The 14638-nt window shown below is 41.8% G+C and overlaps 2 protein-coding genes across 3 annotated transcripts in view; both read right to left on the bottom strand.

Moving 5' to 3' along the window:
- Window positions 1-11238, bottom strand: part of cog4 (component of oligomeric golgi complex 4) — a 16907-nt gene extending 5669 nt beyond the window's left edge. For both annotated transcript variants that reach the window (XM_088992577.1, XM_088992576.1), the window contains exons 1-18: window positions 9609-11238; window positions 8584-8666; window positions 8343-8457; window positions 7972-8146; window positions 7683-7876; window positions 7502-7604; window positions 5475-5632; window positions 5348-5406; window positions 5053-5174; window positions 4679-4797; window positions 4015-4181; window positions 3755-3923; window positions 3364-3426; window positions 3170-3283; window positions 2959-3051; window positions 2805-2888; window positions 1278-1379; window positions 886-1014 (exon numbers count right to left, since the gene is read on the bottom strand). In XM_088992577.1, the coding sequence (XP_088848703.1) occupies window positions 886-1014; window positions 1278-1379; window positions 2805-2888; window positions 2959-3051; window positions 3170-3283; window positions 3364-3426; window positions 3755-3923; window positions 4015-4181; window positions 4679-4797; window positions 5053-5174; window positions 5348-5406; window positions 5475-5632; window positions 7502-7604; window positions 7683-7876; window positions 7972-8146; window positions 8343-8457; window positions 8584-8666; window positions 9609-9851 (2292 nt within the window). In that variant the 5' untranslated portion in view covers window positions 9852-11238. The remainder of the gene's footprint in view (window positions 1-885; window positions 1015-1277; window positions 1380-2804; window positions 2889-2958; window positions 3052-3169; window positions 3284-3363; window positions 3427-3754; window positions 3924-4014; window positions 4182-4678; window positions 4798-5052; window positions 5175-5347; window positions 5407-5474; window positions 5633-7501; window positions 7605-7682; window positions 7877-7971; window positions 8147-8342; window positions 8458-8583; window positions 8667-9608) is intronic.
- Window positions 11239-11373: 135 nt separating this feature from the next.
- Window positions 11374-14608, bottom strand: LOC148900684 (uncharacterized). Its single transcript, XM_088992578.1, has 3 exons — window positions 14263-14608; window positions 12710-13441; window positions 11374-12057 (listed from the first exon to the last, which is right to left on the bottom strand). Exons 1-3 carry the CDS (start codon window positions 14489-14491, stop codon window positions 11693-11695), a joined length of 1326 nt encoding a protein of 441 aa, XP_088848704.1. The 5' UTR covers window positions 14492-14608; the 3' UTR covers window positions 11374-11692.
- Between the last annotated feature and the right edge of the window lie 30 nt (window positions 14609-14638).

The following is a 14638-nucleotide window of genomic DNA, read 5'->3' on the forward strand; positions in this document are numbered from 1 at the left end:
CAGTTATGAATATGAGTCAAATAGTTCTGAAGAGGAAAACATAAATGTTTTCAATCGATTAAAGAAGTCCTCCCGTATCAATTCGAGCCGTCATGACAGCAATGTCGCGTCCCAGAAAATGCAGAAGATGGTGCCCAAGCTCCGTTGGAAATGGGCTGATTTATTTGTCTGCTAGGAATTTGTGTCAGTGAATATCAAATAGTTGTCTTGGTGCAACGCAACGATTAACCATTGCATTATTTATGTGTTTTCCTTCTAATTTCGCCATCAACAAAGATCAACATGAAGTTTTCAGACCAAACAAAGTACCCAAAATGCATTGTGTGTCGCTTTCTCCGTCAGGGGCGTTCCAAACGTGACGTCACAGCAGGAATAGTCATCAACTGGAAAACAAGACTCCTGAATATTCAGCGCGAGTCTTAAAACGTAAAGTAAAGCTATATGCCGTGGCATCTTTGTAAAATACGCTCAGTAGAAGTCATTTGAAGTGATTTTACAAATTATGCACACAACTTGTCCGGAGGCGTCAGTTGTCAGAAAAAACGATTTTGATCAAACCAAATGAAATCATTACATTTTAAGATGTAATGATTGCCATGCCTTCAAACCCTAAACCTTAGACATGTTTAGTCCACCGTGCTCCCAGGATAATCCCATGGCACGAATGTAAGGCTTGATTACATCACTTGGCTCAAACCATTTCATTTATCGAGTGCCGATGCAGAACACAAAAACAGAGTCTCTGTTACAGGAGTGTGTGTGTGTGATAAGAGGTACATGTGTGACATGTGCACCTGCGACAGGAGTGCGACAAGTGTGTATGTGACAGGTATGACAAAAGCGAGAGCGAGTGTGACGGGAGTGTGTGCGCATCAGGTCAATTACCCGCTCCAGGTTGAGGATGGTGGCCATCTGCGTGAGGCGAGCAAACTTGTCCCTGATGGTCCAGGTAGTGACGGTGGTGAGATAGGCCACAAGAGAACGAAGCTCTTTATCAAACTGCAGCCCTCCCAACTGCAGGAAAAACAGTCACACGAAATAAATTGACCAAAGCCTTTTATTCAAGTATTATGTTAACTTTTTGCAGCGCTTTTCTATTTACACCAGCAATAAACACATTACCGGGAATGGAGAGAGACTATCGCGACAGAGGGTTTCTCCCAGTGAGAGACTTTATGAATTATTGCTCAAAAGCTTTTCAAATAGGTTGTGCGATTCCAAGATGTGCCACACGCGAGGGGCTCGCTGCCACCTTGTGGCCGAGCGCAGCGACTTACCCTGCTGAATGAGCACTTCAGGACCGTCTTCTCCATCTCGATGGATATCAAGCTGGTCATGAGGCTGGTCAGCGTGTCATAGATGACAGGAGAAAGGCTTGTCTGGAGACCAGATGGAGAGAAAGTTAAAAGAAACAAAATGAAAATAACTGAAGTTAATGAGAAAAGAAATGAAGTGTGGAAATGTGGACTTGAGGCTGGAATGGTTGAAGGTATGAGGTCATATCGCATTGTGCAGCATTGTTTTGAAGTTGGAATGGTTTGAGTTGGTCAAGAAACACAGTCAACAACTCTCCCACCTCTCAAAAAACAAATGACATGTATTATTATTATTATTATAAAAACCTTTTAAGTGCCTCTGAATATTTGGAGAATTTTACTGTATAAATTTGGGAACAGGCTCAACAGTTCACAAAATGCCCTAAATTACGATTGTCAAAGTCAAGGCCCGGGGGCCAAATCTGGCCCGCAATGTCATTTTATTTGGGCCAGAAAGTAAACCAAGCATGTCAAGTGCCACGATGCTTGCTGAAGTCCGAGCCAAAATTTCAAATTGTCCCATGTGAACCACAATAACAGTCAATTTTTTTTTTACTTCAAATTTAACTAATTCACTGCCAGACGTGCAATAATGTGTCCACTGCAGTGCCAGGTCTTTAATCATTTTCATTCAAATTCCAAGACCCACAGAATATTGAGTTTTAGGATGACATAAACATTCAATGCAGCGTAAGAAACCTTAGACTCTGTTCTTTCATCAGGAAAAAAAAAAAAAGAGTTAATTCCTAAATGCTATGGGTTTGGAGTTATATAAGTTTGAAATGAGGGTGGTTGTCCAAAATACAATGCAATACATACATATTGGTTTATATAGCGCTTTAACAACAGCTGAAGCTGGAACAAAGTGCTAACATGGAAAAAAAGAAAAATGTTGCCCCCTTGTGGAAAAGAAAAAAACATGGCCAGAGGCCATGCCCAGCGCTTTATCGGCACCCAAGCATGAAAAAAAACCCGAACAAATTCAGGAATGGCACTCTACGTCATATTTTCAATTCCCGAATAAATTTGTAAATGCCAGTGAATGAGTTAAAAACTAGTTCTAAATGAATTTGTTGTGCACTCTATATGTAATATGTGGAGGGGATTAAACATTGTAATGGCTTCCCCGAATTCACAATGGCCCCGAGAAGAAACCGTAACTACAATGTGGCCCGCTGCAAAAATTATGTTTGACACATTTGCCTGAACAGATCTCAATTTTGAACTGATTTGAATATACGAAGAAATCAAGAAGTTTTGCAATTTGTAAATAATACTTGGGAAATTTCCAATTTGGGTGCATAATATATCACACGCTGAGAAAACGGGAAATTTGGGGGATATAACGACTTTTGTGAATATTGTGACATTGGAATAGTTTGAATGGTCGAGAAATATGGAAGGAGTAGAATGGGGAAATGGTCTGAATTTTTTTAAAAAGGCGTTGTGGAAAAGACTAATGTTTCTGTGCTCTTTATGCTAACTGACCTTGAACTCGGCCATCAACTGCTCCAAGTTGACGATGAGCTGCTGCACCCAGGGGTCATTTGCTTCATAGTCATTGAACTCCTCCTGTAAGTGACAGCGACCGTTAAGAGAAGTTGCTCCAAGGGGATTTTGAATTTGCCAAAGATCGTCTGACCTCTTCAACGTTGTGCGAGATGGACAGGAAGCCGCTGATCCAGGGCTTGACTTGAGGCTTGATGGCTGTCGTGTTCAGCTCAGTCAGGCCCTCCTAAAAAAGAAAAGTCAAACATTGGAACATCTACAGAGTTCTTAGAACGAACAAGTATGTGATGCTTTTACAGCAAGTTTGGTCAGAAAGATTCCAATGATTGTTTTGTGCCTCCAACCTGCAAGAGGTCCTTGAATTTTGTGGATGTATTGACGAGGTCAGACAAGCAGCTCTCAATCTTGGCTCGGTCACCGGAAGTGGCCCCCTGACCGAAAAGCTTGGAGCAGTCGTTCTACACACGGAAATCAAAAGATAAAAACAAGTCAAGTGGAGGTCGACAAAAAGATCCGATGCATGTTATACGAGTTGTACCTCCAGGTTCCTTTTTAAGGTTGAGATGTTGTCACTGCAGACCTCCGCATTATTTAGAGTCACCTGAAATCGACAAATGTCACATTAAGAAGACAACAAACTTATTGAAGTTGTTTTAATATTGGTTTCCTTTACGGGTTGTGACTTGGGTGTCATGACGCGGAATTTGCCCATCTGTGAAAATGTGTGCCACTTGAGATGTAACAAAGCAAAATGGATTTGAAAACTCAACAAGGCGTCAAATGACACCCACTTGATCGTCATTTTTGAGAAAATATGTTCGTTTTTGACCAAATGTCGACTGAATGAATGATCGCCGATGAATGGCTCAGTGATATCATCATATCATATTTTTTTTTAGATCCATGATCCAAATGTGTGTCGGTCTCACCAAAAAAGCAGCCTTGGCATTTTCGGCGCTCTCGATGTTGAACTCGGTGTTGAACTTTCCCTGCTGTAAGCTGCTCTGCATCAGGCTGACTGCACTGCTCACGCCACGCTGGATATCCTGCAGCGTCGTGGCCGGGAAGCCTTGCCTCAGTTTGTTGAACAACACCTCCCTGGCAGGCCGGGGGGGAGCGACACAAGCCGGAGACCTCAGCAAATCAAACGACAAGCCGAAGATCGTGAAGAGTGTTTCCAAAATCTGACCTGAAGTCGGACTCAAGCACTGAGTTGGCGTGGTTGATCATTGCACAAAGGCAGTCGATGCTAGAGCTGGACAGAGCTCGGCTGATGCATTTCTTCACGATGTAGAAACAATCATCCACCATGCTGGATGTCAGCTGACCTTTCTCATATGTGTCCATTGTAACAGCCTAAGGAGCAGAGGGGAAATGTTTTGAACAATTGTAGTCTTCTGTGCCATTTGTACAAGGATGAACTTACTGAGATCAGACACATTTTGGCTGGTTGATTTGCTGACTGGCGAGGAACATTGTAAGGTAACTAGTCCGGCTGGCCGGTAAGAAAAAATATGAATTTCTAGGTCTGCGCATGTGTTGCATTGTATTTTGGATAACAGCCCTCATTTCAAGCTCATACACCTCCAGACTCATATAACTTAAGAATTAACTTTTTCCCTGATGAAAGAAGACAGTGTAAGGTTTCTTACGCTGCATTGTTTATGTGGTCTAAAAACTCAATATTCTGTGCGTCCTGGAATTTGAGTGAAAATGACAAAAGCCCTGGCAGTACAGTGGACACATTTTTGCACATCTGGCAGTGAATGAGTTAAGATGAAAAAACAGACATTTAAACTTTACACTGTGCATGTATACAGTGTGATAATTATCCATAAACTGGTAGCGTGAACCTTGTTGACTGACTCCCTCATGTAGTACTCCTCCATTGGAATGTAGTAGCCGATCAGCTCCTGCATGTTCCTGCTCAGCACGCAATGTTTTAGCAGCTTCTCCAAATTCTGGTGATGTTCTAATCCGCAAACACATACACACGCGCACACACACATACACACACACACACACGTGCACACACACACACACACACACACACACACACACACACACACACACACACACACACACACACACACACACACACACACACACACACACACACACACACACACACACACACACACACACACACACACACACACACACACACACACATTCATCCAACCATCACTAAATTTCCAGAGGCTCATTCAAGTACAGGATAACTTACCCGGTGTGATGCTCTGGTCGCCAACTTCAAAGTCGGCCATTATACGTCGACGTAGAAAGCGCAAGTAAAGTTCCGCCCGCGCATTCATTAAAGTGACTTCTGCCAATACGGGGTCCAGTTCTCTGTTGGAGGCAGATACAAATAAATGATGCACCCATTGTAAGATGTATTTTTTCTTCTGCCATGAAAGCTAAGCAGGTCAACCAAACTATGACAAAGACCTTTCTGTGTTTGTATTAACTTTTTCCACACAACTTGTGAAATTGGAGCAAGTGAGTGAATCATCAAACAATACCTGGGCTCAATTTTCTCCCCAAGCCCGCTCCTTATCATGCTGCTCTGGATAATCTGAAACTACATCCAGAATTCAGAAGGTGTCAGTATATAAAATGGAAGAGCCTCAAAGTTATTGAAACGCTTACTTTGTTGAGGTACCCTCTTTGCTGCATGAACTTATCCACTATCTTCTGCGACTGTTGGTCACATTCTTGCTGCAGGTGAGTGATGAGTGTGTAGAGGTGGCCTGGACCATAATACGTTTCTACGACAGGCTGATGGGTCTCAACAACACGAGCGATGCCTGTGTAAGACCAGGGGTGGTTAGAATAAGTTCTTTAAACGGCTAACATACAACATTGGCCAAAAATCTAGAAAGCTATTTGTTTAAAAAAAAACAGCTTAAACACAGAAAAAAGTAAACAAAATTTCAAGACATAAGTACTGTACATATATATATATATATATATATATAAACAGCAGTCTTTTACAATCAACCAAACATTTAATAATCTTGTTAGAAAAGTACAATGAATTGTAAGACATTGTTAGTAACTTCAAATATGTACATCAAACCTACATTGCTTCAGGTTGACAAAAATAGAGATCAACAAACTTAAATTTGAAAGACATTCACATTAACATGATCCACATTCACCTTTTCTTGACCGAAGCATAACTCCTGGAAATGCTTGGGAGTATTCCTCATGAAACGACTAGTTTCCTACAAATACCTGGGTGTTACTCTCAACAATAAACTGGACTGGACAACAAACACGGATGCCCTAATCAAAAAGGGACAGAGTCGCCTCTTCCTCCTCAGGAAACTGAGGTCTTTTGGAGTTCAGGGGTCACTCCTAAAGACTTTCTATGACTCTGTGGTGGCATCAGCCATCCACTATGGCATTGTCTGCTGGTCAGGCAGCATCACCACCCGGGACAGAAAAAGACTGGAGCGCTTTGTCAAGCGGGCCAGTTGTGTCGTGGGCTGCTCGCTGGACTCTCTAGAGGAGGTGGGCAACAGACGGACGCTAGCTAAACTAAAAGCTATGACGGACAGCCCCTCCCACCCCCTCCTGCCCATCCTGACAGCTCTGGGTAGCTCCTTTAGCCAGAGACTATTACACCCGCGCTGCAAGAAGGAGAGGTACCGCCGCTCGTTCCTACCGACTGCTGTCAGGCTTCACAATTCCCAATGATCACATGTGAAAAAAAAAAAAAAAAAAAAAAAAAAACTGGACACTTGTAAATATGGGTTGTTGCAATATATCTAAATGCATCTCTTGATTCTGCACTATGTACAGTCTTGTTTATAGAACGGTTTTTGCACATCTACATTTGCACAGTATACAGTTGACATTTTTATTTTGTTATGCTTAGAATATCTTGTTTTCTATCCTTTCACTCCCAACCCCATCCCTCTTCAATTGCTGCTGTGGACTGCAAATTTCCCCATTGCGGGACGAATAAAGGTATTCTGATTCTGATTCTGATTCTGATAGTTTTCTCTTAGATTTCACACTTGTTGCGTTTTCTACGGCAGATGCCATTACATGACAATGATAAAAACGATGCTAACTCTTGACTCTCAATTCTTGCGCTAGCACGCGCAAGCACAATTGATCTAAAGGAAGCTAACAGCTGGCACAGTGCCGATGGCCTGTTCTAAATTTAAGATATGATCCTAAGCAATCTCGTGTTTTGAATGAAAGGAGAGTATTTACTAGTTTGAAGATTTTTGACTTATTGTTTTAATTGGAAACCGTAATTTTCATTAATAATCCATCACCCGGAATAGGATAATGAAAACCGTACTCATTACGGCAAAACCGGAGTAGTTGGCAGGTATCTAAGTGTATGTTTTTTTAATTGCGCCCAAAATGAACCGTGCATGATGTACTATTGACAGTCAGAGCTTGGCTACGGAGTAAACTCAATTTCCAGCAGCACTGATTGGACACGCAATGTAATGTGATCATCTGCAACCAGTAATTGCCTGGCGGGTGTGTCATAACTAATTGACATTTTGAGTCGGCTGGGTCATAACCTCCATGGCAGAGGCCCCGTCGAACCCCTGAGACCGATTCACCAAACCACTGGAGTTTGAGTAAACCCTAGTTAAGAACCACTTTTATGGTGATATTGACTCATAATATCAATTCCGTCTACTCACCTTCGAGCAATAATGTCAGAGTGTCTGCAAATTTGAGCGGAGCCCTTTTCTCGCCCAAGTCCCCTGTTGCTAAGAGGAGGTTCTCTTCGGCTTTGGACGCAAGCTGTGTGTGACAGCATGTGCGAGTCAACAATGGATGTCCTCTTACAACACATTTCCATTTCGCCCCTGCCCCACTGACCTGACTGCAGAGATATTGTCCAAAGCGGGCCAGGCCCTGCTCGTGAAGGCCAAGCAGCGGGAAGATCTTGAAAAATCTCTCTACTTGTGCCAGGTCCACAGCTGCTACAGCTTCATCCAACTTGTTCGCAACGATGACCTTCAGTTTTTTCTCGGCCTCCTGCAGCAGTAGTAGACTGGCATCCACAGTGCTGCCTATGAAAGAATATGAGGGTCACATGTGTCCAACATGACATCAATCATAACTTGACACTGTTGTTTACTCGAGTTAACCGAGTGATTCTGCATACTTTCTTCTCCCTGCCTGCTCAACTCAATGACAGACTGGTCTAGAGAAAGGTATCTGTGGATATGGGCAGCAGCTTGTTCATAATCCTCATTTTGGAGAGCTGTCTGAACGCCGTCCATGCAGAACTTCAGATCCAGGATGTCATCAGCGCGCTGGATGACGTTATACAGACGTGTCTAGACAAATCACAAATCAACTTCAACATCTTCTACAAACATTCTAAAACTGCAGCTTCCGTTCTTTGAGACAGACATCAAATTGTATTAGCTTGTTACTGAAAATTGTGGTTACCTAAATAACAAAAGCGACAATAAATATAAATTGTAATGGAATGTTACAAATAATTTTGTTTGTGGTCGCATATGTGTGTACCTTAGCCAGGTCAAGCTGTCTGACTTTGCGGCTGACGTTCTCTGCAAGGCTACAGGTAAATGTGATCATGCCGGAAAGTTGGCTGGCATCTCCTCCAATCAATTGTAGCTTGGGCCTGAGAAGCGCATCAGCAACATGTCATATCAGCTCATACTTTCCAAGTAAAAGAAGTCAGAAAGTCAGAGAAGTCTGAAGGTTGACAGCACACGATCCTAAAAGGATTGGCAGATCAAAATGTTACCCCATTCTCTGGAGTGCCAACATCTTTGTGTGAATGGTCCCCTCTTTTCCCATCAGCTGCTCCAATTCAACCTCTGATGCTTTCTAAATCAAAACAAAGGGAATAAACAGGCCGTGAGCAGCATCATAAGGCAATCAAGTATTTTTTTCCTGCAACTACACTTCCAATGGAAAACATTTGTATCTTAAATCAACATTGCACATTGGAATTAATGAATATCAAATTGGTTTCAGGCTGGAGTATGTCTTTATTCCAACTGCTAACAAGTGGATCTGACTTGAACATGGGAAAATGCAGTAAAATATCTTATCATAACCACGCCCCTTGCTGGATACATGGTCTTAGTGCCGAGCAACAAGGACTATTGTATTCCTACATATATTGCAGTACCATTTGGGTTGAAATATCGGTTGCCGCAGTTATAACTACGTTATAACGTTTCGCATTGTGTGTTAGCTTTTAGCTAGCTTTGTACAGTAATGGAACGTTTTGTGGTTGTTTATGGTACACGGCGTGTAATTCACTTTTAGTGTCATAGTGAACCAAAAACGAGGGTTGTAATAAACAGCTTGAAACAAGCAATTATATACGGGTATTTACTATCTGCGAACTGCTACTTGATGAAGTACTACTGGACAACTGTATGATGTCGAATAGAAATATTCAATAAATGTACTCCAAAAAATATTGCCACGTTTTGCATGCAACTTTGTTAAGGCAGATATTATTTGTACTGTACAATTCTCCTACTTTGGACTTCTGATTCGCAAGTGGTAGCAAACTTGACACAAGACGCGAGAAGGCACACGATTCTGCCAGGCTGTCTTTCTCTGCACTGTCTCAAAAATATTAAGAGGTAAAACCAAATATAATAGCTTTGGGTCTTCTTTTCTGTGGACGAGTGAGGATGAACTCACAAAAGATCCCATCCGGAAGTTTAGCTAGCATACCCGACAGTGAGTGCACACGTCGACCGACCGTACTTATCACAGTAAAAACGCCACAAGTTGCCATTTATTACGAACCTCTTCCACGCAGAGTTGTTGATAAACTCTCTCCAGGTCGTCCAGTTCTGTGAGTGCCGAAATTGTGTCCATACTTACAGAGGACAGATTGCTCGAATCGCATCTTTTCGTTGACACGGCGTCAGCCATCTTGAGCAGTCCAATTGCTCCCCGAGCGTAGTCTCTTAGGTTAACTTGTAAATGTCCTTCTTGAAAGAGAGTGACGCCCAAAAATTGATTCTGGACAGTACCGATTACAAACATAAGTCTTTAATAATATCTTGAGGCAACATCGAACAAAATGCAAGAATCGCTTCTTTTCAATGAAAAGAGGCGCTGTAAATAATGTATTTTTTAAACCCTGATCGTAGTCTGTTAGGCCGCCTCTTAAAATGGAGTGACTACGCAATCTTTGGTTTCGCACAGTAGTTTACACATACAGTATTACGTTTTTACCCATACAGTGATACATTGGCTTACGAACTTAATTGGTTCCCAGACAGTGTGTAAGGCGAAAAGTGTGCATCCGCAAAATTAATTTCCCATAGGAAACCATTAAAATGAGAATAATCCGTTTCCAGGTCCCCATAAAACATAATTTTCTACTTTTCTAAGCCTTAAAACTACATAAAATATACTTTATTTTATGTATAATACATGTGCTATGGTATTAAATTAAAGAAATAAACTGTACTGTCTAATAAAGTTGTTTTATTTACCATTGTGATGGTCGTTGATGGCTTGATGGAATGGAGTGGCCGGTTTCATCAGCATTAAACACTTGATGAGGAACGTAACCTTCTTTCACCATCTTGAGGAATGATCCGTTGTCTGTGCTTTCTCTGTGATAATTGTATCTAGTTCCTCATCAATTGTGTTCTGTTTATCTGGATTGATAGCTTTTTGCATCTAGTGTACAGATGGCTTGAGCGGGTTGTTTGTGGAGCCTCATTGATGGGATATTTTAACATTGCAGTCTACACTCTGTCTTTGAACTATCAAAGTTGAAACTCTCACTGTCGTCTGCCTGTCTCTTTCATGTTTAAACCACCCCCTCCCTCACTGCTGCGTTCTTGACAAATCACGTGGCTTTAACGAAGACTGGGGCGGGGAATAGAGGACAAAAACAGCTGGCTGCCATTTTGTTGTAAGAAGAACGGGCCCGTTTGCGAACCACACACCACTCATTGAGGCAGCTACGTGTACGAAAAAAGTTAGTATGCAAAGGTAAAATTTTCATTAATGTAACATTCGTAAACCAAAAAGTTTGTAAGCCAATGGGTTCATAAACCGAGGTATCACTGTATATTAAATGGGGTATTTTTTGCAGTCACGCATTTTGGAAGAACAACTTTTACCATTCATGAAAATATCCGGAAATGTGTTTGTTTTTGCATGTGAAGTGTTTGTGAAACACACCATCATTTGTTGAAGAGTTGGATACTTTAATACGACTAATTTGTCTTGACGTATTAGTGGACAACAAGGAAGTGCTGATAATTTTCATGAGTATTTCTAGTGCTTTATAAAAGCAAAATCAGGTTTTTCTTTAATTTGCCTGCTTTCTGAGCAGTTGCCGTGGGTTGCTTTCCTACTCATGCTCTCTTTCATGGTTCCTGAACATCCAGAGTACAGTCTGTAGCTCGGGTACTCCAGATTACAGAATACCGGAAAATGGAAATGCAAAACATAGAACATATGTCTGTGTTGATCTGGGGAGAAAAAATATCCCAAATGATTTACAAAGTGTATTTGTAAATGCAAATAGGACTCTGGAAATGCCAACTGATATTCAACTATGAATTTTATTTGGTGGTTTATCTCCTTGTAAGAGTGCTAAAAGACTAACACTTTGACACTTCTGTAGGGGGCAAATGTTAATTTCATTTGTTCTGTATGTCATGCATATTAGCACGTTTGACAATAAAGCTGACTTTGACTTTGACATGTACCTGTAACGATTATGGTGCATTTTAGACTTGAACCAGAGTAAAAACTACAACGTTTTAATTTTTTTGTGAGACATTTATGCTCATACTCTGAGGCATTTGCATTGGAACACAATGGCACAGATTATTGAAAGAAATATTTGTATTAAAAAAAAATCATTGTTGGTCAGAAGCCAAAGTTGCCATTGCAGGTTCTTGGCAAAGCAAGAGCAATTGTTTCTTTTCGTGCTCAATTTCCTCCCACTTCTTCTGCTGCTCTATCCTTTCTCTCTCCAGCTCTTCTCTTTGTCTCTTTAAGTCATTTGCTTCTTCCAGCTGCGCTCTCCTGAGAGACTCAATTTGCTTCTTCTCTGCAGCAGCCTCTCGGGCATTGACTGCCCGCAGACTCTCGACGAGCTCCCTCTGATGGTGCAGAGCCTTGGCCTCCTCCTTCTGCGTCCTCCTCAAAGCTTCAATTAACTCCCTTTCTCTTTTGAAAACGCGCCTCTCTGCCGTAGTAGCATTTGACACTTGGACCATATCTGAAAGGAGATAATTTTGTTGGTCAAGAAGCGCACAGGGACGGATTTATTGCTCTCGCAGGGCAGAGCCTCAACGGAAATCTGTTTTGCTGCGTTTAAGACCTTGTAGAATTTGATTTGATATACAGTAAAGTCTCGTTATATCGATATTCAAGGGAGTCCGAAAAAATATCGATATAACCGGGACTATCGATATATCCGACCCTGTTTGCATGTAATTTTCTCCGTGCGTGCATAGAAATAGTATCGATATAACCGGGACTATCGATATATCCGATATCGATATAACGAGACTTTACTGTATTATAAAACATATCTGTAAACAATGCTGTCGGTTCCCCTCTGTTTGTCTGTCTAGGATTGCTCGGTAATGGTGCTGTCAGTCATGCAATGTCAAATCATCATGTTTGATTTTGCAATAGTTATGTTACCCTGTTCACACTCACTTGAATAATAATCGAGCACAAAGCGAACATAGTTGACTCATATCACAAGTAGGAATCCATCGATTTGTTGAATACAAGTAATAATACGATGTGATGATTTAACATTTATTTGGTTACATTGTTTTCTTCGAGGGAAGACACTCCAAAGTGGCCCGCAACACAACAGAGTTTGTTATATAGTGCCCGTAGTGATCATGAAAGCTTACCTGGAATTTCCCTCTTCATTTCCTCGACTGGACATGTCTCCTGGCGAACAGCGGAACTGTCTGATGCAGAGTTTGTTTTTGTTAGATTCAATGCCTTGCCCGTTTGTCGATACGCCTGCGGGTGGCTCTGTGTCATGTGTCGATTCATGTTGCTGGTCTTGCCGTCGGGGCACTTGATCCTCTTCTTGCAAATCAAACACTGAGCAACATCCAAACTGCCCAAAGGCTCAAAAAGTTTCCAAATAAAGCTACGGCGGTGGCATTTACTCCTTAGGGGATTTTCGACTGTGACTTTTTCTTCATTACACTTCTCTTCTGCTCGTCCAGCTCCAGCAGGTTCTCCTTGGTCAGCCTCAAGGGTACCGTTCAACTCAGAATGAACACCAGCTTCTTTCACAGCTTCACCCGATCGAGTATTCACCTGTGGGTGAGTCTTTGCCATGTGTCGGTACAGGTTGCTTGTCTTGCCCTCAGAGCACATTATCTTCTTCTTGCAAATCAAACATTGAGCAGCATTCAAACTGCCCAAAGGCTCAAAAACTTTCCAGATCAGGCTGCGACGGGGATATTTACTGCTGGGCGGGCATTCTTCTCTAACCACAGATTCTTCTGGCTGTTCTTTAATAGGCTCTTCACCTTGAACATCAACAGGGACGGCGGTATCCATTGCAGAGTCAATGTCATCATTCACGGTGGCAACTTCACCATTTCCGTCCTCCAGTTCCACCTCCACTTGAGAGAAGAATTAATAAGATAGTTGTGAATTATTATACCATGAATGACATAGTAATTACAAGAGTGTGTTTGGAATAGTGGGGACACAGAACATATTGATGATTCTAACGCCTTACTCTTTGTAGAGATACACTCTTCATTGACAACAATGACTACAAATACTGTACTCTGCAGGTTGTATACGGAAAAGAACTTTTATATGAAATTAGAAAATATCATTTTGGCGGAAAAAAAATAGCTGAATTCCACTAAATAGCGGACGTCTGGGCTCCCCGAGTAACCCATTTTAGTAAGGTGTTCCTTTAAGAACACGGTGCTTGTAATGCATCAGTTCAAGACGTCGTCATTGCGAAATGTTTCAAACAAATTTGTCATTTTTACTCCAAGAGTACAACTACAAAAGTCACGCACCTAAAGTAGATTTGGCTGAGTACGTGCCATTGATGGTTCCACTCAACGTAATGAAGCTATATTTCATATCGAATAATACTAGTTTGAATCAAAACAAGTTTCCAAGTAGCAACACTGGCTGCGATGTTTTATTCGTGCCCGAAGACAGCTGAGATAGGCTCCAGCACCCCCTGCGACGCTAATGAGGAATAAGCGCTACGGAAAACGGAGAAAACGGATGGCTGGATAGTTACAAATATTTGGGGATCACCGTCGGTTGGTCAGCGAACGTGAACCAATAAGGATTGATTCGAGGTGAAGATTCGGAAAATGAATCTTTCGAACGAATAATTTCAATGAACACATTCAAAAGATTAAATGCAGTGGAAACAACTTGTGGCCTTCTTTTTTGTGGCTTTCTCTTGTACCTTCTGCTTCGGCAATTTCTACAGGCTGCTGTTCATGGCTGGTTCCGCGGCTTTCTCTCTTGGCAGCAATGGCCGCCTCGGTTGGATGTTGTGTCCGCAGATGTCTCCACATTCCCGTGGTGCTGCCATGCTCGTGTTTGCACAGTATGTTTTTACAGAGAACGCACACAACCGATTCCGAACAGAACTCGTTGAAATAATCCCAAATGACACTTCTTTTACGGGCCATGCTTCTCGTACAACCTCAAACTTGTTCTACGTACTTTAACTGTTCAAACACTTCGTTTAATGGCGACTGTGTTGTCGAATGTTTTGTATTGCGTCAATTCCCGTCGACTTCTTCTATTTACTCCATGTGCTGACAAATAACACGAAA

The sequence above is a fragment of the Hippocampus bargibanti genome, linkage group LG03, assembly GCF_051943395.1.
Source record: "Hippocampus bargibanti isolate YZ-2025 linkage group LG03, ASM5194339v1, whole genome shotgun sequence".
Classification (NCBI taxonomy): domain Eukaryota; kingdom Metazoa; phylum Chordata; class Actinopteri; order Syngnathiformes; family Syngnathidae; genus Hippocampus; species Hippocampus bargibanti.